At 53.9% G+C, this 27,298-nt stretch overlaps 1 protein-coding gene across 1 annotated transcript; it reads left to right on the forward strand.

Moving 5' to 3' along the window:
* Positions 1-4,085: 4,085 nt before the first annotated feature.
* SPOP (speckle type BTB/POZ protein) lies at positions 4,086-23,891 on the forward strand. Its single transcript, XM_030966343.1, has 10 exons — positions 4,086-4,368; positions 9,783-9,913; positions 11,356-11,477; positions 12,691-12,842; positions 12,970-13,097; positions 15,708-15,885; positions 16,949-17,004; positions 17,862-17,984; positions 20,177-20,319; positions 22,797-23,891. The coding sequence occupies exons 2-10, from the start codon at positions 9,836-9,838 to the stop codon at positions 22,939-22,941; spliced, it is 1,125 nt and encodes a 374-aa protein (XP_030822203.1). The 5' UTR covers positions 4,086-4,368; positions 9,783-9,835; the 3' UTR covers positions 22,942-23,891.
* Positions 23,892-27,298: the final 3,407 nt, after the last annotated feature.

Raw genomic sequence — 27,298 nt, forward strand, 5'->3', positions numbered from 1 at the left:
CTGCCCCCGGCCCCCGAGCATCCCCTAGGGCACACTGAGGTGACAGAGCCGGGGCTGCTGTGACAGGAGAAACCTCCAGAGGGGCTGGGCCGAGCAGGAGATCTGCGAGGGACGGAAACACCCCGGCACCAGCGGGAGAGAACGGATTCCTAATTGGCTGCGACCAAAAAATGACCATTTCACGACGAAACCATCGCAGCCTGCGGTGTGCGCATTATTTAATGATTTAAATGGCACACAAAGCAAGCGCGTCCCCCAGAGCTGGCCGAGGTTCCGTGGCAATCTGTGGCACGGCGCTGCTGGTGCTCTCCAGATGGGAAATGGGCGCCACAGGTGCCCCTGGCACGGGCAGAGGGGAGCAGCACCTCGCGCTGGCTCCGTGAGCGCTGCACAAATTAAAGCCTCATTAAGTCTCCCCCGTGATTGAGCTGGGCTTTGTTTGCAGCGGGTTTGTTTGGGTTCGTAACAGAGCTGGCAAACGCAGGAAATAATGAAATAACCGCGTTTTCATCCTCTCCTGATAGGGGAGTTTAATTAGTGCTGCATTCTCAATAGCTCTGATCCCGCCGTGCCGCAGATCCTTCCTGGATAAGGGGATAATGATTGGAATCCTGTCCTGCAGCCCGCGCTGGAGGCTGGGCTGCTCCGTTTCATCACTGGCAGCTCTCTGCAGCTCAGCCTCTCCCTAATTACATTTCTGGAGTTTTAGTAAATTGAAAGGGAAAACGCAGGAACAAAATAATTAAACCCGAAGAGGAAGTGAATATTAAAAAGCAGCAGCTAGTTAAAATTCTTGCACACAGCTCCTGTCAGAGCCGTCGGTTTAATCAGCTTCCCGTGGAAATCAAAGCGAGAGGGTGACACCTCCAGACCCGGGGGTGCTGCAGCATTTGGTGTCCCTTGTCACAGGGAAATGCCACCTGCCTGCTGCCATCCAGGTGGGAATTGCCCCCAGAGCTGGGAATTCAGAGCTCTCGCTTCACACACACCAAAATCCCCATCCCAATAGCCAAGGCTCAAGCACCTGGAATTGTTTATTTATCACGGAATCGTGTCCCAGGCAAGAAGAAGTGACAATAATTCTCTTCTCCCAGGCACCAAGGGGGACAGAGCTGAGACTAAATAACTTTAGCAAAGGGAGGAGAGGTGAAATTCCACCTCCGTTTCCACAGGTGACCAATTTAATTTTTCACTTCCTGGGAACAAGAGAATTTTGATCAGGAGAACGTGAAAAGGAACTTGAATTCCCCACTGCAGAGTGACACTCGGCCAGTGCTGGATTAAAGGAGAATTTCTGTTTGTTCTGGTTGCAGAGAGGCTGCCGGGGAGGAGGGGGGGATTTCTTTGTTGTCTGTGAAACTGGTGCTGTAATTTCCTCTGCTACTCCAGCCCTGAGAGGAGAAACGCGTCGCTAAAAATCCGCAGCTTAGGTGGGAACATAAACGGGAATGGAAGAGGGATGAAAGGCGGTTTCCAGGAGAAGCGTGCGGCCGGCGCGGGAATGCAAACACCAGCCCTGCACCTCACAGAGCCGTTCCTTCAGCAGCGCGGCATCACCTGCTGCTCTGTCACCACGGGCAGCGCTTGGGGACACGGAGGAATGCAGCAGGGTGCGAGGATTGCTCCGAGGAGGATTCGCTTGCCAATAAAACCTGGGACACTGCGGAGAACATTCCCAATAATCCAGGAGCCACCCGCAGGTGGACGTGGCAGCCCCTGGGCCAGAGCAGCATTTCTCACCTGGGGGAAGGAGAGAGAAGACAAAAATCTTTTGCATTTCCCATTTCAATAAGCGTGGTTGTGCTGTGGAACCTGGGTAATTCGGTTCTTGGGGTGCTTTTTGTGTAGTGGAATTAATTCACCCGAGACTGGAAGTGAGGAGGGGAAGGCTGCTCTGGATAAGCTTCTCTACGAACGTTCAGGTAATTAAGGACTGGTAACAACGACATCTTTGCTTCACTGGTTACAAACCACTACAAAGTAGCAGAGAAGAGCCATACCAACGAATTTATTTCTTCCTTTGCTTAAAATGTATAAATAAGTTTAAAAGTTTGCATCAGCGTGGGTGTGGAGCAACTTTGCCAGCCACACACGAGCCTGGGCCAAGAAGAAAGCAAGGCCTGGCTCGATAACACTGAAAACTGGGTGGAGTCTTATTTTTCACGATGTTTTTGGAGGATTTTGGTAACACTTCCTCACAGAGCTGTGAGGGGAAACAGCAGCCACCATTCCCTCGGGCAGACAGGCCTTCATGGAGCTGTGAGGGGAGATGGTTCCCGCCATTCCCTCGGGCAGGTGTCCCCTCATGGAGCTGTGAGGGGAGATGGTTCCCGCCATTCCCTCAGGCAGGTGTCCCCATAGAGCCGTGAGGGGAGATGGCTCCCGCCATTCCCTCGGGCAGGCGTCCCCATGGAGCCGTGAGGGGAGATGGTTCCCGCCATTCCCTCAGGCAGGTGTCCCCATGGAGCCGTGAGGGGAGATGGTTCCCACCATTCCCTCGGGCAGGTGTCCCCTCATGGAGCCGTGAGGAGAGATGGCTCCCGCCATTCCCTCAGGCAGCTGTCCCCTCATGGAGCCGTGAGGGAAGGAGAGATGGCTCCCGCCATTCCCTCAGGCAGGTGTCCCCTCATGGAGCTGTGAGGGAAGGAGAGATGGCTCCCGCCATTCCCTCAGGCAGATGTCCCCATGGAGCCGTGAGGGAAGGAGAGATGGTTCCCGCCATTCCCTCAGGCAGGTGTCCCCTCATGGAGCTGTGAGGGAAGGAGAGATGGCTCCCGCCATTCCCTCAGGCAGATGTCCCCTCATGGAGCCATGAGGGGAGATGGTTCCCGCCATTCCCTCAGGCAGGTGTCCCCATGGAGCCGTGAGGGAAGGAGAGATGGTTCCCGCCATTCCCTCAGGCAGGTGTCCCCTCATGGAGCTGTGAGGGAAGGAGAGATGGCTCCCGCCATTCCCTCAGGCAGATGTCCCCTCATGGAGCCATGAGGGGAGATGGTTCCCGCCATTCCCTCAGGCAGGTGTCCCCTCATGGAGCTGTGAGGGAAGGAGAGATGGTTCCCGCCATTCCCTCAGGCAGGTGTCCCCTCATGGAGCTGTGAGGGAAGGAGAGATGGTTCCCGCCATTCCCTGAGGCAGATGTCCCCTCATGGAGCCATGAGGAGAGATGGTTCCCGCCATTCCCTCAGGCAGGTGTCCCCTCATGGAGCTGTGAGGGAAGGAGAGATGGTTCCCGCCATTCCCTCAGGCAGGTGTCCCCTCATGGAGCTGTGAGGGAAGGAGAGATGGTTCCCACCATTCCCTCAGGCAGCTGTTCCCTCATGGAGCCACGAGGGGAGATGGTTCCCACCATTCCCTCAGGCAGCTGTTCCCTCATGGAGCCACGAGGGGAGATGGTTCCCGCCATTCCCTCAGGCAGGTGTCCCCATGGAGCCGTTAGGGAAGGAGAGATGGTTCCCGCCATTCCCTCAGGCAGGTGTTCCCTCATGGAGCCACGAGGGGAGATGGTTCCCGCCATTCCCTCAGGCAGGTGTTCGCTCACGGAGCCGTGAGGGGAGATGGTTCCCGCCATTCCCTCGGGCAGGCGTCTGCTCACGAAGCCGTGAGGAAAAGGGCGATGGTACGCCCAGAAACCTCCCCAGGGACAGCGGAAAGGCGGTGCCGCCTGCGAGGGCCGTGTGTGGCGGACATGTGGGCAGCGAGAGCGCCGCCCGCGCCGACCCCGCGGTGGAACGGCACTGCGACAGCAGCAGCCGGTGCCGAACGGGAACAGCGGGCCCAGCGAGGCACAGGGCGCACGCTGCGCGGCGCTGCCAGACGAGCATTCATCAGCGGGGAGTAGAGGGGCAGGGCAGCCGGGGCACGCCTGCCACAAAGTGATCTGCCTGTGAAAGCGCAGGAGGGACGCGACCTGCCACAAAGAGGGGTCTGCACACAGCGCATGCGCAGGAGCCGGCCCGGCCGCGCGTGCTCGCGGCGGGGGGAGCGGTCTCGCGCGACGGGCGCACGGCTATAAAAGGCGGTGGGCGTGGCCGGCGGCGTCAGTCCCGCAGTGCGCGTGCGCAGCCGTGAGGGGAGCGCTGGGCACCGCCATATCCCGGCCCCCCCCCCCGCCGCCCCGGCACCGTGCGCATGCGCGCTGAGCTGCTGCGGGCACCTGCGCAATAGTGATCCCCGGGTCGCGCTCGGCGGAGACCGGCCCGGGAGGACATGCTGCCAAATAGTGATCCCTTGCTGCTGGTGGTCTCCTGAGGGGGCTGCGGGGTCCGGGGCCGTCCCCACACACCGCACCTGCCCGGGCACCGCTCCCCGCCTCCCTCCGGCCTCCCAGCAGCGCCGCACCGCCGGCGGGGCCGCTCCTCGGGCCGCGAGGTGAGAGCGGAGGGGAAGGAGTTGGGGGGGAGCGCAGGGCCTGAGGGACGAGAGGGGGGGCGGCGGGGAAAAGTTGGGGAAAAACCTGGAGCGGGGATTCCTGGAGATCGCCAGGCTGGGGGACAGGGGCCGTGGGGTGCCCGGAGCCTGCTGAGGGAACACGAGTGGGAAAGAGCGGAGCGGGCCGGAGTGGGAGCGCTGCCATGAGGAGCAGCAGCATCAGCGCTCAGGGGTGACAGGTTGTGGCCTGGCCACGGTATGAGCCCATCCCCGAGGCAGGAGCCAAGCTGGGATCGCTGGGAATGCGAGCCGGGATCGCGGCTCTGCTCCCCGGGCGAGTGTCGGGCCTGTGGTGCTGTTTGGAGGAAATGGTGCATCATCCTGCAGTGTGGAAAGGGAAATAATTCCCCTTCCCGGGGAGCTGGAGCCATCCTGGAGCGCTGCCGCTGCTGCTGCCGAGCATCGTCCGCATTCCTGGTGCTCCGAAGGGAAAACAGAGCGCCTGGAGTGGGAGATGGGATTGTCTGGGTCTGACAGGAGTTCTTGGAGGGGCAGGAAGATCTCAGGTGTGATGAGATCTGCTGTCAGCTCTCTCCAGCTCAGCATGGCTGAATGTGTTCGTGTTGTGGTTCTACAGCATCGTCCTGACATTAGGAAAAGAAGCACTTTTCCCTCATTTCCTCTTTTTTCCACTTCGCCTTTGGAGTTCTAAGTGGTGGCTTGTTGTGAAGCCCTGTGAGAGTTTGAAGAATGACACTTATTTATCCTTTATAAAACAGAACTCTAAACCCTGAATTATTTCAGTAAAACATCCACCTGATTTCTCTTATAGCGACATTTTCCAACCAGCTGCCCACAACGACTTGGTGTCGCTTTCTCCCTTGTTTTGTTGCAACCTGAAGAAAAAACAGATTGTTTTTTTTTCCCTCTTTTTGTGACTTTGTTACGGGTGGGGTTGAGCTCAGGGCAGCCCAGCAGCAGAATGCCCGGAGGCTGTCATCCTGTCCCTCCATCAGCAGGGGACAGTGGCACAGAACTGTGCCCATCAAATGGAAACTGCTGCCGCGTTTGACAGCCTGATTCTCTGGAGTGGAGTTCCTGTTATAAAATTGCCCCTTTTCTCCCCAAAATCCCGGGGGTTTGGGCACAAACACAGGTCAGGGAGAGGGGTTAAAGTGAGGGCATCACTGCCGGGCCAGCCCGCACTGAAGTGCTTTAAAAACCCATGATTTTTGTGCCATCATTGCTCCACTTTCCTGCTGGTTTCCTGTGGAGGGGGCACCAGTGCTGCCCATGTCCCTGCTCAATGTTAAACCAGTTACCTGAGCAGCTCCTGGCCCAGTTTGCACCGGGGTTAATCCCTGAGCCTCTCCTGGGTGGGATTGTTGTGACTGGCACGTCCCAGCCTCGCTCCTGGCAGTGCCCAGCGGGGTTTGCTGCCCACTCCTGCCCACCTGGGAACCCGGGACCATCCCATGCCAGGGTTATCCTGCAGGGAGCTGCTGCTCCCCGAGCTGCTGCTGTGCTGGGGGAGCTCCACGCTGGGGATTCCAGGGAATTCTGTGGGGTCCCTGCTCCCCACCCAGCCCTGCTGCACGGCCTGGAGGGTTATGTAAGATCCCTCTGGTTCCTCAGCCTCGCTCCGCTGGGGTTTGCTGCTCACGGCAGAAACCTGTCGGGAAATGGAGAAAGCCCAAAATAAACAAACAGGGACGGCCAAAACCCTTTTAAAGGTTTTGCTGCTCCTCCGTTCTCAGTCCAGGAGCTGCTGCTGGGAGTCTGTGCTTGGACTTGGGAGCCCTGAAATGGAAACGTGTGGCCAAGTCCAGAAACACCTGATGGGGCAGGAAGGTGCTGTGGGGTGAGGTGTTTGTACCCCCGAGGGGGCAGAGGAGCTGCTGGTGTTCAGAGGCTCATCTGGAAATAGACTGGAGTGTTTTTGTTGTTGTTTTCGTGTTTTTAAATGTCCCTTCAGTGCTTGCTGTGGGAGGGAGGAACTGAGTGGTAATTGAGTGTTGAGCTCTTCTCTCTGGTGAGCAGGGACAGGACCTGATGGCTGTGTCAGGAGGGATTTGGGGTGGATTGTAGGGATTTAGGGTGGATTTTAGGGAAAAGCTCTTCCCCCAGAGGGTGTTGAGGCACCAGAACAGCTCCCCAGGGAATGAGCACATTCCCAAGGCTGCCCTGGGATGGGATTTTGGGATGTCCTGTGCAGGGCCAGGAGCTGTGGGTGATCCCTGTGGGTTTTGTGCTGTTCCACGAGAGGTTCTGGAAATCTCTGTGCTGCTGTGCATGGCTGAGGAGGAGGAGGAGAGCACAGAGCAGGGATGAGCTGGAACTGGGGGGGCTGGCGTTGATTTGGGGTTTTCCCTCCACATTTTTAAGGCTGGAAGGCACCAAAGCACCGACTGTGGTAGTGCCTGGGGAATTCTGGGGAACTCCTGGGAGGGAATTCTCTGGCTGCAGGCAGGGCTTGCACTGCTGTGATCCGAGGTGTCGCTGGCCTCACAGCCTCCAGGGAATTTTAGACATCTGTGGAGTTTATAAAGTTTATTTTTAGGCATCTGTGGAGTTCATAAAGTCAGGATCATGGCAGGGATTAAACATTCCCATCTGGAAGGTGCTGGTTTGGCCATGGATGCAGCAGAACCCAGGAGGATCTGCTGATTTTAGAGAAAAGAAGGCTGGAATTTTCATATTAAGACCTCGGTTCAGCTTTTCTCAACCTGTGTTACAGATCCTCCTGGGAAAGTTCTGGTTTAGGGCTTGGAAATGGCTTTAGGCACAAACACAAGGTTTAAGTTGTGCATTTGAGGCTGGGTCTGGTGTTGCACTCGGGCTGTGAATTAAACACAGCAGTGCTGAGGCTTTGAAAATTGATCCAACCTGTGATAACAGAAATCATTTTCCAGCAGCAGAGAGCGGCCTTGTGCACACCTGGGACGGAATTAAACACAGCAGAAGTCCAGAGGTTAATCTGAAAATGGGCTAATTTTAGAGATTAGGGGTCTTGTAAGGTCAGTAATGTCGGTGAAAATACTCTGGAGTTCTCAGGGTATAAACCTTGAATTTGATGGCGTTCAGGGACATTTTGGGTGGGTCATGCAGAGACTTTTCACCTGAGATTTCAGAGGGGACAGCCCCCCGTGTCCCAGCAGGGCACAGCTGGCACTGCCCCCGTGCTGGCACCGGCCTGGCAGGGCCAGCAGAGCTCTGCCCTTCCATTCCCTGCCCTTTTCCCCTTTTCCCGTTCCACAGCCAACCTTCTGCTGTCCTTCCCGAGCCTTTGAAGGGAGCAGGGAGTGAAGGAGCTTTTCCTGCCTCATCCCTGTTTTCCTGCTCCATGATCCCGTCCTGCTCCCTCTCCCCGTGCTGTTCCCAGGCACTGTTTGGTGCTCTGCTGGCCCCAGGAGCAGCCACTCAGCTTTTGAACCCCTCAATTAAAAATCTCCTTCCTTCCCAGCCTCCCCTGAGTTCCCTTTCCATGCATAAACCTGGCTGGAAGTGGAAATTCCCGGGAATTTCTGCTGTGTTTCTTAGGAGGGAGTTGATTTATCCTGAGAGGCAGAAAATGACCGAGTTTTGGGACAAAAGCCCGGTGATTCTGGACTCTGTTCCGGGATTGTTTGTTGGGTTTCTGTGCCCACCTGTGGCAGGTGAGGTCTCAGGATTTCCCTGCTGAAGGCAGAGCTGAGCTGTGGAGCCCGGAGGGGGTTTTGGCAGGGCAGGGTGACAAGGGAACATTTCCTGTGCTTCCCCAGGTGCTCTGGCTCTGCCCTCGGATCGAATGTCTCCATCTGGAAGTGCTTGGGAGTGGGGTGAGAATCGCTCTGCTCTGAGCTGTGATTTTAGCTCTGTCCCGAGCCAGGAGTTTGTTATTTATAGCCAAGGAGTAGCAAACTCTCGCTGTACACAGGGGGCCATAAAATAATATTTTCTGGTTTGTTTCCCGTGTTTTGATATTTCTGCCTGTGCCTGACGTGTGTCCCTGCCTCTTCTGAGCTGTGATATCTGAATTATTTCCCAAATATTTCCCTCCAAGCTCAGTGCCTGCCGTGCTTTTCCATCCAGCTCCAGTGCAGAGGTGCCAGCACCGCTGGGGAGGTGACACCTGGTGACACCTGAAGTGTCCTGAGCGGACAAACCCAGCCAATGGAGAATTCCCTGCCAGGAGCTGGTTGTGGCTGGAGGTTTCATTCCCACCTCCTGGCCAGGGATGTGTGGAAGGCCATGGAATCACAGTTTCAGGGGATTCCAAAGTTATTTTAAGTTGGTTTTATGTCTTTTTTTTTTTTTAATCCCTCCTTTTAACTCTTCTTAAATAGAATTTTTATTTTCAGAGATCAGAATACCTTGTGTGACCACGAGTAAAAAGGTGTTAGTTACAAACTAAACCACTGAAATCTACTGCAATTTGAACCACAAAATCCAGTTTCATGGCCTGCTCTCATGGCTGATTTATTCATTCCCTGCATTTCCTCCTGCTGAAGCCTTTCCATCCCTGACCATCTTGTAGCTCAGCGTGCAGACAGGTGGCCAATCCCAAATTCCCTGGCTGCTGCTCCTTCTGGAAGGATCCGTGGCCCCGTTGTGTGTGAGGTGCTGCAGGACACAAAGCCGTGAGCAGAAGGCTCAGCCAGGCTCTTCCCTGTGCCAAACCCCTCCATCCTGGGCTCCAGGCTGGCCTTTGGGCTGCTTTGTGTTTGCTGGAAACGTTTCCGTGGAACCTTCCAGTGTAACATCGCATTTTGGAGGTGTTTAGACAGGAGAGAGAAATTTGTGTCCTGGGAGATTGAACCCCTCAGGTTGGTTTGATTTGTCTCCCGTTCTGATGGGGGCTGTCTCTCTGTGCCCCCCAGGTGAAGTTCAGCCCCATTCCCATGCTGGTTCTTGAGTTCTATGGTTCCTCTCCCCCCCCAGGTGCAGCTGAGCTCTGTTTCCTTGCTGGCTGCTGATTTCTATGGTTCTTTTGTCCCCCAGGTGAAGTTCAGCCCCGTTTCCATGTTAGTTACTGATTTCTGTGGTTCCTCTCTCCCTCAGGTGAATTTCAGCCCCATCCCCATGCTGATTTGGGTGTTCCTCTCTCCCCAGGTGCAGCTGAGCCCCCATTCCCATGCTGGTTGCTGATTTTGGTTATTCCTCTCTCCCCTAGGTACAGCTGAGCTCTGTTCCCATGCTGGTTGCTGATTTTGGTGGTTTGTCTCTCCCAGTTGAAGTCCAGCCCCATTCCCATGCTGATTTTAGTGTTCCTCTCTCCCCCAGGTGCAGCTGAGCCCCCATTTCTATGCTGCTTCCTGATTTCTGTGAAGTTCAGCCCCATTCCCATGCTGGTTGCTGATTTCTGTGGTTTCTTTCCCCCGCAGTTGAAGTCCAGCCCCATTGCCATGCTGATTTCTGTGGTTCCTCTCCCCCAGGTGCAGCTGAGCTCCGTTCCCCGTGCCTGTCCCTGCCCGATTCCAAGCTGGCGATGTCCAGGGTGCCGAGTCCCCCCCCTCCGGCAGAGATGTCCAGCGGGCCCGTGGCCGAGAGCTGGTGCTACACACAGGTCAGCTGGCGTGGCATGGCATGGCATGGCATGGCATGGCTGTGCTCCTGGGCTTTGGGGGGCTGTGGGGCCTGCAGGTACACACAGGGCATTTACACACTGCAATTACACACAGGTATTTACACACTGTAGTTACACACAGGGAGTTACACACAGGGAGTTATACACTGCAGTTACACACAGGGCATTTACACACTGCAGTTACACACAGGGAGTTACACACTGCAGTTACACACAGGGAGTTACACACAGGGAGTTACACACAGGCATTTACACACTGCAGTTACACACAGGGCATTTACACACTGCAGTTACACACAGGGAGTTACACACTGCAGTTACACACTGCAGTTACACACAGGGAGTTACACACAGGGAGTTACACACAGGGAGTTACACACAGGGAGTTACACACTGCAGTTACACACAGGGAGTTACACACAGGGAGTTACACACAGGCATTTACACACTGCAGTTACACACAGGGCATTTACACACTGCAGTTACACACAGGGAGTTACACACTGCAGTTACACACAGGGCATTTACAGACAGGGAGTTACACACTGCAGTTACACACAGGTTAGCTGCCCTGGGCTCTGGGGGGGCTGTGTGGCCTGTATTTACACACAGGGCATTTACACACAGGGAGTTACACACAGGGAGTTACACACTGCATTTACACACAGGTCAGCTGCCCTGGGCTGTGTTCCTGGGCTTTTTGTGGGGGCTGTGGGGCCTGCTGCATGTGCAGTTACACACAGGGAGTTACACACAGGTATTTACACACTGTAGTTACACACAGGTTAGCTGCCCTGGCCTTTGGGGTGGCTGTGGGGCCTGCTGGGTGTGCAGTTACACACAGGGAGTTACACACGGGGCATTTACACACGGGAGTTACACACAGGGCATTTACACGAGGGAGTTGCACACTAGTTACATACAGCAGTTACACTCAGCAATCACACACAGCAGTTACACACAGGGCATTTACACAATACAGTTACATACATTTACACACTGCAGTTACACACAGGGCATTTACACAATACAGTTACACACAGGGCATTTACACAATACAGTTACATACATTTACACACTGCAGTTACACACAGGGCATTTACATGGAGGAGCTACACACTGAAGTTACACTCATCAATCACACTCTGCAGTTACACACTCTAGTTGCACACTGCAGTTCCACACAGGGCAATCACAGCAGTTCCCCAGCAGTTCCCCAGCAGTTCCCCAGCAGTTCCCCAGCAGTTCCACCAGCCCCACGCTGCAGTTGTCACACAGGAGCAGCCGATGCTCCCCGTGCCCTGCAGGAGCCCCTGGAGCCATTCCCACAATTCCAGGTCCCCCACCCAGAGCTGGGGGGCTGCTCTTTGTCCCTGTGGGATGGGCAGGGCTGACCCAAAGCCTCTGTTGTCTCCATCCAGATCAAGGTGGTGAAGTTCTCCTACATGTGGACCATCAACAACTTCAGCTTCTGCCGGGAGGAGATGGGGGAGGTCATCAAGAGCTCGACCTTTTCCTCTGGAGCCAACGACAAACTCAAGTGGTGAGGCCCAGGGAGAGGGGTTCATCCATGGAAACATCATGGGTTTTGGGGAATCCATGGAAACATCAAAGCCCCGATGCCTCAGCAGTGTTTGCACACAAACCAGTATTTACCCTCAAAACAGATTTCTGTGACGAGCCCAGGTGAGGCTGTGAGGGTGCACAGCCCATTTCACCCTCCCAGCTCCATCCCCTCAAACTCCATGGGGTTCCAAAGTGAATTTTTCCTGCTGTGAATTCCCTTCCTGTGAGTGGCAGCTTTTTGTGGCCGTGGAGGACACAGGGATGAGGGAAGTGCCAATGTCCTCTCATTGCTGCTGCCTCTTCAGGGTGACCTCATTTGGAGCCTTTCCCTTTCCTCTAAACCTTCCTTATCTTCCCTGAGGCCTCAATCATTTCCAGTAACTCAGAGTGGACTTTGCTCAGAGCCTGTGTCTGCTCTGAGCCGTGTCCTGGTGCATCCATGAGCTCTGATTCCTGGTTTTATCCTGCTCTGGAGTGGTTCACAATTTCCCTTTTCAGAACCACTGGTGGGAAAGCAGCCCCCGGATGAATTGTATCCCTGGGATACAGTGTGAGTTCCCTCCTTTGGGTGGCAGAGCTGTGCTTTCCTTGGCCTGCCTTTGTTCCTGTCACCTTTGTCCCCTCTGCTCTCAGCCCTCCCTGGAACATCTGGATCTGTGGGTTTGGTCCCTGTGTGTGGGAGCTGTTCATTAGCTCTCTGCTTTTTGTTCTTGGTGGATTCTGTGTCATGTTTCAGGTCATGGAAGAGCCTCTTCCTGCCTTTTCTTCACACAGGAGGAGTTTTTCCTTTTAACCCTGATTTTTTTTTTGTTGTTGTTGAAGAACCACCAGCCTTCCAGAAATCCCTTGTTCCTTGCAGTTGCCTCCTGTGGCATTTTATCAACCATTTCTCTGTATTTCTTGCACTTCCTCAAGCCCATTGCCTCCATTTTATTTATTTCACTTTCCTTTTGTGAGGATTGCTATCCAGGGGGCTTCTCAGTGATTCCAGCCCTTCTCCCTGCTCTTTTCCCTAGGGATTTGGTGGGCTGCCCATAATTCCTGGGTGTTTATCTCAGAGTGGGGGTGCAGCTGTACCCCAGCTCTGCTCCTTTCAGCCCTTGTTTGCTGTGCAAACGTGCAAATCCCACAGTGCCCTTCCTTTAGGAGGCATCCCTGCCCTGCTGCCATTCCCAATCCCACTTTTCCAGGTGTTTACGTGTGAACCCCAAAGGCCTGGACGAGGAGAGCAAGGATTACCTGTCCCTGTACCTGCTGCTGGTGAGCTGCCCCAAGAGCGAGGTCAGGGCCAAGTTCAAATTCTCCATCCTCAACGCCAAGGGAGAGGAGACCAAGGCCATGGGTGAGTGAGACCCCTCTGGGGGAGTGAGACCCCTCTGGGGTGGGCGAGACCCCTCCTGGGATGAGCTGGGCCAGGGTTTGGGCTTTGCTGTGCCCCTGGCCCAGGTTAAGCCAGGCCTATCCCACAGAGAGCCAGCGCGCCTATCGCTTCGTGCAAGGCAAGGACTGGGGCTTCAAGAAGTTCATCAGGAGAGATTTCCTGCTGGACGAGGCCAATGGGCTCCTGCCAGATGACAAACTGACCCTGTTCTGTGAGGTGAGCCCTGCTCCAGCCCCACACAGCTCCAGCCCCACACAGCTCCCCCAGCCCTGCTCCAGCCCCACAGAGCTCCCCCAGCCCCACACAGCTCCCCCAGCCCTGCTCCAGCCCCACACAGCTCCCCCAGCCCCACAGAGCTCCCCCAGCCCTGCTCCAGCCCCACACAGCTCCCCCAGCCCTCCCCCAGCCCCATAGAGCTCCCCCAGCCCCACAAAGCTCCCCCAGCCCTGCTCCAGCCCCACAGAGCTCCCCAGCCCAGCCCTGCTCCAGCCCCACACAGCTCCCCCAGCCCCACACAGCTCCCCCAGCCCTGCTCCAGCCCCACACAGCTCCCCCAGCCCCACACAGCTCCCCCAGCCCTGCTCCAGCCCCACACAGCTCCCCCAGCCCTGCTCCAGCCCCACAGAGCTCCCCCAGCCCCACAAAGCTCCCCCAGCCCTGCTCCAGCCCCACACAGCCTCCCCCAGCCCCACAGAGCTCCCCCAGCCCTGCTCCAGCCCCACACAGCTCCCCCAGCCCCACACAGCTCCCCTGCTCTGCTCCAGCCCCACACAGCTCCCCAGCCCCACACAGCTCCCCTGCTCTGCTCCAGCCCCACACAGCTCCCCAGCCCCACACAGCTCCCCCAACCCCACACAGCTCCCCATCCCCAGCAGGGCTGGCCTCACCCCCTCTCCCAGGTCAGGATCACTGCTGGCTGTTCTGTCCCTGTCATTCTCTGCTCTGGCCGTGCCTTTTCCCCCTCCTGGTTCATCCCTCTGCCTTTTGGCTGCTCCCTGCTCAGCTTTTCCCTGGAATGATGGTGGGAATTGGGCAGGTTTGAGGATCATTTCCCGGTGCTTTGGTGTTCCCATCCCTCTGTTTGTGCTCCTTGGTTTGGGGCTTGCTTGGGATAATCACAGCCTGGGTCTGCACTGGGAACTGCCCTGCTCAATAAAAGAGAGCTTCTCTTTATTTCCTTCAATGTGTCTGCACAGCCAGCAAGGAGAAAAATGTGAGAAAAGGGGATTTTGCAGTAATCACCATTTTCTGGTCATTGTGTTTGTGTTTTTCTGCAACATCATTATTATTTCACTTGTACTATTCCAGGCGAGGATGCAGCCAGTTATTTCCAAACCCAGAGATTTAAGTTGAAAAACCTTAATGAGCAAATAGAAACTCTAATTTAGTGTCTTCAGAGCTTCTTCTGCCTCGCTCCCATTGTCTTTTTAACTGCAAACCCCCTCCTGGAGCTGGTTTTGTTTTTTTTTTTTGCCAGGAGAGAGCAGAACAAGTTGTTCTCTCCTTGCATCTCCTGCACTTTTTTTCCTGGGAGTCTTTTCTTTTGCTGTGTTTTCTTTTCAGGAATAAAAGAAGGGCTTCAAAGTCCTTTGACAGCTGGGATTTTTGGGAGGCTTTTGGTTTGTTTTTGGGGTTGTTATTTTTTTTCAGGTTTTGGCCATCATAATCATGCACATGTTTAAATGAACAAACATCTCAAGGATGTTTGATCAGCAGCAGAAATTCCTAGGGATGGAGGGAGCCCTTCCTTGAGCACAAAATGGGAGGAGAAAGGAGAGTCTGGCATGGCAGAAACAAATCCTTACCTAGTTTGGCATCCAAGGCTGGGATCCTTTTCCTTTTTCTTTTCCTTTTTCCTTTTCCTTTTTCCCTTTTCCTTTTTCCTTTTCCTTTTTCAATTTCCCTTTTCCTTTTTCCCTTTTCCCTTTTCCCTTTTCCCTTTTCCCTTTTTCCTTTTTCCTTTTTCCTTTTTCCTTTTTCCTTTTTCCTTTTCCCTTTTCCCTTTTTTTCCTTTTTCCTTTTTCCTTTTTTTCCTTTTTCCTTTTTCCTTCCAGCTTCCCTGGCTGTCCTTGCTCTCCCTTGGCCACTGGTCTTGAACGGAACTGGGATTTACCTTGGGCTGGACAGCAAATCCAGGGAACGGCCTCCCCTCTGCTTCCCCTCATCATTCCTGATTGCAGCAGGGCACAATTAATCAGAGCTTTGCTAATTGGCCTCTGCTGCAGCTGTGATTTACCTGGGTTTAACCACAGGGCCCTTCTGGAGATTCCTCACCTTGGAGCAGGGATTGGGAATTGCCTCCTCCACATCTCCCTCACTGTCTGCCATAATCTGGGATTTGTTGGGCTCGGTCTGGAGTGGGGTTTAATTGTGTTGTGGAATATTCAGCTCTCCTGAAGGAGAAGCAGGAGGGCACTGAGGGGTCAGCCCCTGCCCTGTGGGGTCCGTGCTGGGCTCTGGGAGCTCTGTGTGTCCCTCATCTCCCCTGGAGTGGTGGCTGTTGCATTATTGATTGGGGAGGTTTCACGAGGATGGAAGGAGAAACTGGGTCAGGTGTGGTGTCTGGAAAAAATCAGGAAAGAGCAAAAATCCGGTTCCACTTCCTTCAGAAACCTCCTCGTGGATTGCGTGGATGTGCTGTCAGTGTGGGGCTGGGAGGGAAATCTGATTTTGGGGTTTGGGATTTGGGGTTTGGGACGGACACCCTGGTGCAGGGATCTCTGCAGAGGATCCTTTAAGAGTGGGGAGATTTTAACCCCGCGGTGCAAAGTGAGGGCTGTGGGTGTGCCCTGGGAGCAGAGGCTCCTGCAGCGTCCCTGTCCCCAGGTGAGCGTGGTGCAGGACTCGGTGAACATCTCGGGCCAGAACACCATGAACATGGTCAAGGTGCCCGAGTGCCGCCTGGCCGACGAGCTGGGCGGGCTCTGGGAGAACTCGCGCTTCACCGACTGCTGCCTCTGCGTGGCCGGCCAGGAGTTCAAGGGCCACAAAGCCATCCTGGCAGGTGGGACTGCCCTGGGGCACGGAGGGGATGGGGGAGAGGTTTGGGGATGGAGGGAGTGGTTTGGGATGGAGGGAGTGGTTTGGGATGGGAGGGAATGGTTTGGGATGGGAGGGAATGGTTTGGGATGGAGGGAATGGTTTGGGATGGGAGGGAGTGGTTTGGGATGGAGGGAGTGGTTTGGGATGGAGGGAATGGTTTGGGATGGGAGGGAGTGGTTTGGGATGGAGGGAGTGGTTTGGGATGGAGGGAATGGTTTGGGATGGGAGGGAGTGGTTTGGGATGGAGGGAGTGGTTTGGGATGGAGGGAATGGTTTGGGATGGGAGGGAATGGTTTGGGATGGAGGGAGTGGGGGAGGAATGGTTTGGCATGGGAGGGAGTGGGGGAGGGAGTGGTTTGGGATGGGAGGGAATGCAGGGGGAATGGTTTGGGATGGAGGGAATGGTTTGGGATGGAGGGAGTGGTTTGGGATGGGGGGAGGAATGGTTTGGGATGGAGGGAATGGTTTGGGATGGAGGGAGTGGTTTGGAATGGGAGGGAGTGGTTTGGGATGGAGGGAATGGTTTGGGATGGGAGGGAATGCAGGGGGAATGGTTTGGGATGGAGGGAGTGGTTTGGGATGGAGGGAATGGTTTGGGATGGAGGGAATGGTTTGGGATGGAGGGAGTGGTTTGGGATGGGAGGGAGTGGTTTGGGATGGAGGGAGTGGTTTGGGATGGAGGGAATGGTTTGGGATGGGAGGGAATGCAGGGGGAATGGTTTGGGATGGAGGGAATGGTTTGGGATGGAGGGAATGGTTTGGGATGGAGGGAGTGGTTTGGGATGGAGGGAACTCAGAGCTCATCCATGGCAGGGACACCTTCCACAATCCCAGGGTGCTCCCAGCCCCATCCAGCCTGGCCTGGGCCACTTCCAGAGATCCAGGAGCAGGCACAGCTGCTCTGGGAATGCCATTGCCCCGGGCAGTCCCTGGTGGGAAGTGCTGGCGGCCGGGGAGGTTCTGCAGCAGCAGCCAGCCCTTCCCAGGGGATGCAGCATTCCCAGCGTGTCCCATTCCCCCCACAGCGCGCTCCCCGGTGTTCAGCGCCATGTTCGAGCACGAGATGGAGGAGAGCAAAAAGGTGAGAGCAGGGGAGGGACACCCAGCAGGGGAGGGACACCCAGCAGGGAAAGGTCCTGCAGGGGAGGGACACCCAGCAGGCAAAGGTCCTGCTCACATGAGGGACACCCAGCAGGGAAAGGTCCTGCTCAGGTGATCCCTGCTGGGATCCCCTCTGCTTCTCTCACACAAAGCAGGGAAAGAGGGATCTGGGATCAACTGTCCCTTTGTTCCCTTGGGAAGGAGGCTGGGGGGACAGGGAGAAGTGGAGACTGTGGGATACAGCTTGGAGTTGTTCTTACTCCATCCACATATTTCTTTTCCCCCCTTCCTTTCCCCCCTTCCTTTTCCCCCCTTCCTTTTCCCCCTTCCTTTTCCCCCTCCTTTTTTTCCCCTCCTTTTTCCCCCTTCCTTTTCCCCCCTTCCTTTCCCCCTCTTTTTCCCCTCTTTTCCCCCTTCCTTTTTCCCCTTCCTTTTTCCCCTTCCTTTTTCCCCTTCCTTTTCTCCCTTCCTTTTCCCCCTTCCCTTTCCCCCTTCCCTTTCCCCCTTCCCTTTCCCCCTTCCCTTTCCCCCTTCCCTTTCCCCTTCCTTTCCCCTTTCCTTTCCCCTTCCCTTTCCCCTTCCTTTCCCCTTCCCTTTCCCCCTTTCCCCTCCCTTTTCCCCTTCCTTTTCCCCCTTCCTTTTCCCCCTTCTTTTTCCCCTTCCCTTTTCCTCCTCCTTTCCCCCCTCCCTTTCCCCCTCATTTCCCCCTTTTTTCCCTTTCTTTCTCCAGTTCAACTCCTTGTAACCCATTTCCCTGTGGCACCGGAGGGTTTTGGGGCCGGAGCAGCCCTGGAGCCCCTTGGCAGACCCCAAAAGTTCTCCGTTTTCCCCTTGCAGAACCGGGTTGAGATCAACGACGTGGAGCCCGAGGTGTTTAAGGAAATGATGTGTTTCATTTACACTGGGAAGGCCCCAAACCTGGACAAGATGGCTGATGATCTGCTGGCAGCTGCTGACAAGGTAAACTGGGGATTTGGGGGTGCTGGGGGAGCTGGAATGCCATGGGATTGCCTTTCCACAGAGCCCTGGGATGGGCAGGTTCCTTGGAATTGGGGCTTCCAGGGAAACCTGGAAACCTCCCTGGACCAGCAGATTGACAGAGAGCACACCTGGAGCTGCACAGGCCCATCCGGGATTTCTGTCTCCACTGCTCATTTTGAAGCTTCCAGAGGGCTCTGCTGCAGATCTTCCCATTAAACAATCAGGAATTTTTGCTCTACTGCTCATTTTTAAGGATTTTTTGGAGCTCCCAGAAGAGCCTGTTCAGCATGATCCGAGCTGGGCTGAGGAGACAATTACAGAGCAGACCCAGGGATGTTTTTCCATGTGGTTATTCCCAAATCCCCAGAGCAGTGCAGAGTCTGGACAAACAGTTCTCCTCCTGCCCTGCCTCCTGTCAGCCCCGAGGCTCTGGAAATCCAGGAGTGGGAAATGCTGTTGGTTTTCCTGCTGCAGTGCCAGTCCCTGCTGCTCCTGGGAGCTGCTGGAATTCTCTGGGGCTCTTCCCCTCCTCTTTGCAGCCCCAGAGATGGGAATGAGAGCTCTGTTAACCCCTGAAAATCCATCAGTTACAACCCAAACTATTCCCTTTTTTTCTTCTTTTTTTTTTTTCCCTTAGAAGTGACTCTGTGTTAGGAAAAGATGCAATCTGGAGCCTGAATCCTTGGATTTTCCCTGCTCCTAAAATCCTGGGATTTTCCCTGCTCCTAAAATCCTGGGATTTTCCCTGCTCCTAAAATCCTGAGATTTTCCCTGCTCATGGAATCCTGGGATTTTTCCCTGCTCCTGAAATCCTGGGATTTTCCCTGCTCATGGAATCCTGGGATTTTCCCTGCTCCTGGGGTTCTCCTGGGCTGGGGGCTTTGGGCTGGGGCTGCTTTGTGTCCCTTTGTGTCCCTGAGCTCCATCCCAGGCTGGATCAGAGGGAAAAGCTCCATTCCAGCTGGGATTGAGGTGGGAATCAGAGCCAGGAGATTCCACACAACCATCCCCACATTTATCCATTATTCCAAGGTATTGACTGGAGGAGCAGCACTTAGGGCAGGGAGAGCTTTAATTCTGACTTCGCTGCCTTTTAACACAGCTTTGCTTTCCCTTTCCAGCTCATTGTGTGCCTTAAAAGCAGGAATAAAAAACTCCTCCATGAAAACACATAAAGCATCCAATATTTACCCCGGGGACTGAAGCAGCTCCCTCAGAGCTCTGCTGTCTCTTAGGAAAAAGCTGTAATTAGCCCAAAACCAACCAAAATTCAACTCCAGGAGCTCCCAGTGCAAGAGGCTGGGGGGGAGTTGAGGTGGAATTAACAAAAGGAGGAAGGGGAAATGTTGCTGCTGAGAGCCCACAGCGGCCACTCGGGGCCACCAATGTAATTAAAAATGAGTTATTTGTAGCAAAAAAAAATGAAACTAAAAAGTGGATACATGGAGGAGAATGTTCCATCTGCAGCAGGAGAGTGCCCAGCTTTATTTGTTGCATTTCGAGGCTCTGACAGGCAATTATCCAAACTCATGGCTGGCCCCATAAACTGCTTTATTTATTGAGACAGATTAGCAAAGAAATTTGATTTGCCCTCTCAATTTGCCAGAGAAAACTCCGAGTGCTCTGCCTCTGTTATCAGCCAGGCTTGAGGGAAAATGGGGTTCATGAGCTGGAATTCTGCATTTAAATCCAATCTTGACAGGGGGAAATCTCAGTCAGAAGCTAAAATCGATTCATCAATAAATCAATTTACAGTGATGGAGCTGGTCCCATGGCAAAGATCCCACAAATGGATCCCAGCTCAGGGCACAGAACATTCCTGGGTGGAAACCTGAAGTGGAGGAGCACAGCTTGAGGGTTCCCACCCCTGAAATGTTCCCTGCTGTAATTCCATGGTTTTATCCCAGGAGAGGCTGAAGGTGATGTGTGAGGGTCCCTGGGCAATACTTGAGTTTAATTTTGGGTGCAATTCCATGGTTTTGTCCCCAGTATGCCCTGGAGAGGCTGAAGGTGATGTGTGAGGGTCCCTGGGCAATACTTGAGTTTAATTTTGGGTGTAATTCCATGGTTTTGTCCCCAGTATGCCCTGGAGAGGCTGAAGGTGATGTGTGAGGATCCCTGGGCAATACTTGAGTTTAATTTTGGGTGTAATTCCATGGTTTTGTCCCCAGTATGCCCTGGAGAGGCTGAAGGTGATGTGTGAGGATGCTCTCTGCAGTAACCTGTCCGTGGAGAATGCAGCCGAGATCCTGATCCTGGCTGACCTGCACAGCGCAGACCAGCTCAAAACCCAGGCCGTGGACTTCATTAATTAGTGAGTAATTGCTCCAGGATGGACAAACCCTTCCCTTTCCCCCTTCCTTTCCCTTCCCTTTCCCCCTTCCCTTTCCCCCTTCCCTTTTCCCCTTCCCTTTCCCTCTTCCCTTTCCCCTCTTCCCTTTCCCCATTCCCATTTCCCCTTCCCTTTCCCCCTTCCCTTTCCCCTTCCCTTTTCCCCATTCCTTTCCCCTTTTCCCCTTCCCTTTTCCCCTTCCTTTTCCCCTTCCCTTTCCCCATTCCATTTCCTTTCCTTTTTCCTTTCCCTTTTCCCCTTCCTTTTCCCCTTCCCTTCCCCTTCCTTTTCCCTTCCCCTTCCTTTTCCCCTTCCTTTTCCTTTTCCTTTCCTTCCTTTTCCCCTTCCCCTTCCCTTTCCCCTTCCTTTCCCCCTTCCCATTTCCCTTCCCTTTCCCCTTCCTCCCTTCCATTTCCCTTCCCTTTCCTTCCTTTCCCCTTCCTTTTCCTCTTCCCTTTTCCCCTTCCCTTTCCCCTTCCCTTTTCCCTTCCCTTTCCCTTTCCCTTTTCCCTTTCCCTTTCCTCTCTCACTGCTCACTCCAAACAAACCAAGGCTGGCTCCCTCCCACCCCCAAGATTCCAGGATTTGTTGTTAGCTGCTCCTCTCCTGCACTGGCCCGTGCAGGGAAGGTTTTCCTCTGTCATTTTTGAGCTCCCTCCCTGTGATTCGTGGTTTATCCAGCATTCCACTCATGGAATTGCCCCAAACCCAGGCCAGCCTTGTCCCCTGGGGTTGTCCGGAGTGGGAACAGCCTGGCAGCTGCTCTGGAGCTTGCTGGGGTCAGGCAGGGCAGGATCAGGGAGTTCTGATCCTGGAATCCTCCTGGCTGGGAGCAGCCTGGGGTAGCAGGAGCCATCCCTGCCCTTGGAGCTGGGTGAGCTTTAAGGTCCTTCCACCCCAAAGCATTCCGTGATTTGATGCTGAGGGATTGATTCCAGCTCTCAATCCAGCAGCAGATGGAAAATCCCCACCAAGCTTTAATAAATGGAACATTTCTGTCACTCGGTGCACTTCTTCCAGGGCTTTTTATATCGATTTAAACCATTCCTGTGCCCAGAGCTGGGCTTGGGATGAGCTCTGTGTTCTGCCATCCCACCTGGAATCTGCTGCAGCTTTTCCTGCTGAGCTCCAGGCCTGAAATGGGGCCAACCCCCTCAGACACCTGAGAGAGCCCAGGAGGAGGAAACCCCCGAGTTCCTCAGGGCCCTGGGAAGAGCCTGGAGGGCTGTTCCGTTATCCTGGTCTCTAATCCCAGTTTGTTCCCCGTTATCCTGGTCCCTAATCCCAGTTTGTTCCCAGTTATCCCTATCCCTCATCCCAGTTTGTTCCCCATTATCCTGGTCCCTAATCCCAGTTTGTTCCCAGTTATCCCTATCCCTAATCCCAGTTTGTTCCCCATTATCCTGGTCCCTAATCCCAGTTTGTTCCTCATTATCCTTGTCTCTAATCCCAGATTTGCTCCTTGATATCCCAGTCCCTGATCCTGGTCCCCATTACCAGTCGTCCCATTCCCAGTTATCCCAGTCCCCATTCCCAGTTATCCCTGTCCCTGATCCCAGTTTGCTCCTGGTTGCCCCAGTCCCCATTCCCAGTTTACTCCCAGTTACCGCAATCCCCATTCCCATTCCCTGATCCCAGTTTGCTCCCAGTTACCCCAGTCCCCATTCCCAGTTACCCAGTCCCTTTCTCAGTTTGCTCCCAGTTCCCGAGTCCCGTTCCCAGTTTGCTCCCAGTTGCCCAGCCCCATTCCCAGTTTGCTCCCAGTTGTCCAGCCCCATTCCCAGTTACCCAGCCCCATTCCCAGTTACCCCAGTCCCCATTCCCAGTTTGCTCCCAGTTACCCCAGTCCCATTCCCAGTTTGCTCCCAGTGACCCCAGTCCCCATTCCCAATGACCCAGCCCCATTCCCAGTTTGCTCCCAGTTACCCCAGTCCCCATTCCCAGTTTGCTCCCAGTGACCCCAGTCCCCATTCCCAGTTGCCCAGCCCCGTTCCCAGTTTGCTCCCAGTGACCCCAGTCCCCATTCCCAGTTGCCCAGCCCCATTCCCAGTTTGCTCCCAGTGACCCCAGTCCCCATTCCCAGTGACCCAGCCCCGTTCCCAGTTTGCTCCCAGTGACCCCAGTCCCCATTCCCAGTCGCTCCCAGTTTGCTCCCAGTGACCCCAGTCCCCATTCCCAGTTGCCCAGCCCCGTTCCCAGTTTGCTCCCAGTGACCCCAGTCCCCATTCCCAGTTACCCAGCCCCCTTCCCAGTTTGCTCCCAGTTACTCAGCCCCCTTCCCAGTTTGCTCCCAGTTACCCCAGTCCCCATTCCCAGTGACCCCAGTCCCCATTCCCAGTTGCCCAGCCCCATTCCCAGTTTGCTCCCAGTGACCCCAGTCCCCATTCCCAGTTGCCCAGCCCCGTTCCCAGTTTGCTCCCAGTGACCCCCGTGGCTCAGCCCGCCCTCTGCTGTTGCAGCCACGCCTCGGACGTGATGGAGACGTCGGGCTGGAAGTCCATGGTGGTGTCCCACCCCCACCTGGTGGCCGAGGCCTATCGCTCGCTGGCCTCGGCGCAGTGCCCGTTCCTGGGCCCGCCCCGCAAGCGGCTGAAGCAATCCTAAACCCGCGGACCCTCATCCCGAGCTTTTCTGGAAGCGGCCCCAGCTGCTGCTGCCGCTGCTGCCCAGCCCTTGACCAGCGGGGAGCCGGCGAGGCCCGCGGAGCTTGGACTCTGTTGTTGGGGGGAAGAGGCTGCTCCGTGTGACATCCAGACTTTGTCCAACAGCACCGAGAAACTTTGGGAAAAGGGGGGAGGGTGGGCTCTGGGGCTGTTCCTGCGATTCCCTGTGTCTGTGTGTTCCCTTGCACCCGCCTGAGGCCCTCCAGGATGCGGCTGTGCCCCCGGGACCCCCGGCCTGGGGCTCTGTGTGTGTGGGATGCCCGGGGCAGAGGGCTCTGCTCGCTCGGGAGAGTGAAGGCACAAGTTCCACCGAGCTTTTGGGGAGGAAACCTCCAGGAGGATTCATGGCCAACGTTCCCGAAGTCCTGGCGGCCGAGCTGAGCTGGACGTGCGTGTGCCCCGCTGCCCTCGGCCAGGAGATGAATTTGCTGTTTTAGCACTTGTGTGTCCACTGCAAACAGAAAAAATGGTTCAAAAGCCCCTTTTTCTATGAAATGTCAGCTCGGAGCACGAGGGGCCGGGAAAGCTGTGCTGGGAGAGGACTGCAGGCCCCTCGAGCCGAGAGCAGCACCGACGGTTTCTGTTTTAAACATTGTGGGAAATGCTCTGGGCATTTCCCCCTGCTTTATTTCCCCTTTCCTGCCTCTTTTTTTAATGAAAGAAAAAAAAACCAAACCCAAACCCCCCCCAGGATGAATTTCACTCTTGCTGACGGCCGCGTGCCACGTCCCTGAGTTGCTCCGTGATTCTTACACTGTTTGTACCTGGTCTGGCTGTCTGGGGCCAGCCCTGTCCCTTTCTATTTAGTCACTTCTTACAGCAGAGATGTTTCAATAGCTGGGAACTCTTTTTGTTTTTCTTTTGGAAAATATAAATAATTCCTATTTTGTACCCTGTGGTATCTCTGGCCTTTTCTTTCCGTTGTTATTTTTTAATTCTGTTCCGTTTTCTGTTCCTTCTCCTCACTCTGCTGTGTCCTGCTGGTGCCCTGAGCCTTCCTGGAAACCAGGGGAGGTTTTTTGGGAATGTTGCACAGGGAATTTCAATACAAATCTGTTGTTTCTCCTTGCAGGTGAGGCCAAAATCCCAGAGTTTTTAATGATTCCTGCAGGATTCCAGCCCTGGGTCCTTCCCTTCACCTGCACCTGTTGGGAGGTGAGGAGGGAGAGCAGGACAATCCTGATGGGATTCAGGATGGCCGGGACCAGGGAATGTTGGCACGAGCCCCAAATCCCCTGGGAGCAGTTCCAGAGGGATCTGAGCAGGGGATGGATCCCAGGGAATGGATCAGGGATCTCCTGTCCTGCGTTTTCCATCCCTGGAGGAAGGAGAGCTCCTCTCCCTCCTTTTCCCAACCCCAGGGGCTTCAGGGGATGTTTAATAATCAGCATTCCAGAGCTGGGAATTCCACAGGGAATATTTAACAATCAGCATTCCAGAGCTGGGAATTCCACAGGGAATATTTACTGGTCAGCTTTCCAGAGCTGGGAATTCCTCAGGCACAGGGAATATTTAACAATCAGCATTCCAGAGCGGATGGCACAGGGAAATTACGATCAGCTTTCAGAGCGGGAATTCCACAGGGAATATTTAACAATCAGATTTCCAGAGCTGGGAATTCCACAGGGAATATTTACTGATCAGCTTTCCAGAGCTGGGAATTCCACAGGGAATGTTTAACAATCAGCATTCCAAAGCAGGGAATATTTACTGATCAGCTTTCCAGAGCTGGGAATTCCACAGGGAATTTTAACAATCAGCATTCCAGAGCGTCACAGGATTTAAAAATTTCGGGGGGGGGGAATTCCACAGGGAATATTTACTGGTCAGCTTTCCAGAGCTGGGAATTCCTCAGGCACAGGGAATATTTAACAATCAGATTTCCAGAGCTGGGAATTCCACAGGGAATATTTAACAATCAGCATTCCAGAGCTGGGAATTCCTCAGGCACAGGGAATTTTTACCCACCAGCTTTCCAGAGGAGCCACGCTGAGCCTGGACCTGGTGCTGCTGCTTTGAATTCCGGCTTTGAATTCCTGCTCTTGCCTTTGCTCAGGGATCAGACAGGGACCTCTCATCCCCTGGGCCACCTTTGATGTGCCTCCTTCTCCCTGTTCACCCCTGGAGCAGCTCCAGGGATCCCTGAATCCCCCAGGAATGGATCCCTGGATCCCTGGAATGGACCCCTTGATCCTGAATGGATCCCTGAATCCCCCTGGAATGAATCCCTGAATCCCCCAGGAATGGATCCCTGAATCCCCCTGGAATGAATCCCTGAATCCCCAGGAATTAATCCCTGAATCCCCCTGGAATGGATCCCTGAATCCCCCAGGAATGGATCCCTGAATCCCCCAGAATTAATCCCTGAATCCCCCTGGAATGGATCCCTGAATCCCTGGAATGGATCCCTGGAATTGATCCCTGAATCCCCCAGGAATTGATCCCTGAATCCCCAGGAATGGATCCCTGAATCCCCCAGGAATGGATCCCTGAATCCCCCAGGAATTGATCCCTGAATCCCCCTGGAATGAATCCCTGAATCCCCCGGAATGGATCCCTGAATCCCCAGGAATGGATCCCTGAATCCCCCTGGAATGAATCCCTGAATCCCCAGGAATTGATCCCTGAATCCCCCAGGAATTAATCCCTGAATCCCCCTGGAATTGATCCCTGAATCCCTGGAATGAATCCCTGAATCCCCCTGGAATTAATCCCCGAATCCCCCAGGAACAGCTCCCAGGATCCCTGGAATGGATCCCTGGATCCCTGAATCCCTGGAATGGATCCCTGGATCCCTGCCTTGTCCCTACTCCCAGCTCCAGCCCCTCAGAGCATCCAGACCCTTTTCCCTGTCCCTGTTTGTCCCTGGATTTGTCCCCGTTTGTCCCTGGCTGTCCCAGGTGTTTTCTGCAGGATTTTCCTGGCTGTGGGAGCTCTCCCAGAAAAGGGAATGAAACAATTTTTTAAAATTTAATTTCATTTTTTGGACTCCATTGCTGAAGCTTTCTCCACTTCCTGGGATTTATTCTCTGAAATTCTCCCTCCATTTTCCTTCATCTCCATCCTGGTGTCCCGAATTCCCCCCCCCCACCCCTTGTTCCCAATGACTTTTTTTGGAGTTAATTTAATATGAAGACATTTAATTAGAGAGGGTTTGGTTGGGTTTATTTGTTCTTTCCTGACCTGCTGCCCACTTTGCTCCTTGGCTGCAGTTCCAGGCTCAGGCTGCAGGAAATTTGGCAATCCCAGATTCTTGGGTGTGTTTGATTTAAATTTAATTGAAATATAAATATAAATTTAATTTAATTTAAAGCTGGGGGTGCTGTGGATGCACAAAAAAGGGGGAGAGACTTCCCTGAGTGGGGCAGGAAAAAGAAAAATCAGGGAAAAATAAAAGAGCAGCACATGAAATAATTGGGGAAATGAATGGCCTGGGAGGCTTTTGGAAAAAATAAACTGGATAAATAAAGCAGGAGCAGCTCTGTAGGGTTTGGCTTTTTGAAGTTTCCTGGGCAAAGCGTGGGCAGGGAAATCCAGCCCGGTTTTGGTTCAAGTGGAATTGGGATTTTTGCTGCTCCTTCCATCGGGTTCCATCCCTGGGACTGAATTATTCAAATCCCTGGAGGAGCTGTGTTAATTGAGGGAGTGAACGGGGAAGGGCTGGGGAGAAGAGGGGAATTGTGGCATGGAGTGAGGAGGGATCCTGGCAAGGAGAGGATGGCACTGAGGGCTCCTCTTGGAAATATTATTATTATTATTATTATTATTATTATTATTATTATTATTATTATTATTATTATTATTATCATCATCATCATCATCATCATCATCATCATCATTATCATTATTATCATCATTATCATTATTATTATCATCATCATCATTATCATAATTATTATTCGTTTTATTTTTATATTTATTTTATTTTTATTATTATATTGACGTGTTTCAATATAATTTTTTCTTATTTTTCTTATTTTATTGTTTTATTCTTTTTATGTTATTTTTATGCTATTTTATGTTATTTTTATGTTATTTTAACGTTATTTTTATGTTATTTTAACGTTATTTTTACGTTATTTTTATCATTTTATTGTTTTATTATTTTTATGTTATTTATTTATTTTTTATTATCCCCTTGCTCCCAGCAGCAGCTCCCTGGATCCCTGATTCCCCCAGGAACAGCAGGACAGGCAAGGATTTCATGGATCTCACGCAGCTGGTGGGGGATCAACTGGGCAAACTGGGAGAACTGGGACAGCCCCAGCCCTCGGAGCAGGGATGGGGTCCTGGGGGTC

This window comes from Camarhynchus parvulus, chromosome 27 (genome assembly GCF_901933205.1).
Source record: "Camarhynchus parvulus chromosome 27, STF_HiC, whole genome shotgun sequence".
In the NCBI taxonomy this organism is placed as follows: domain Eukaryota; kingdom Metazoa; phylum Chordata; class Aves; order Passeriformes; family Thraupidae; genus Camarhynchus; species Camarhynchus parvulus.

Excerpts from the sequence above, each read along its gene's own strand:
- SPOP (XM_030966343.1), top strand. The coding sequence starts at position 9,836 with ATGTCCAGGGTGCCGAGTCCCCCCCCTCCGGCAGAGATGTCCAGCGGG. Across the intron at positions 11,478-12,690 it reads GCCAACGACAAACTCAAGTG|GTGTTTACGTGTGAACCCCA; the intron begins GTGAGGCCCAGG and ends CCACTTTTCCAG. Across the intron at positions 20,320-22,796 it reads GCCGTGGACTTCATTAATTA|CCACGCCTCGGACGTGATGG; the intron begins GTGAGTAATTGC and ends CTGCTGTTGCAG.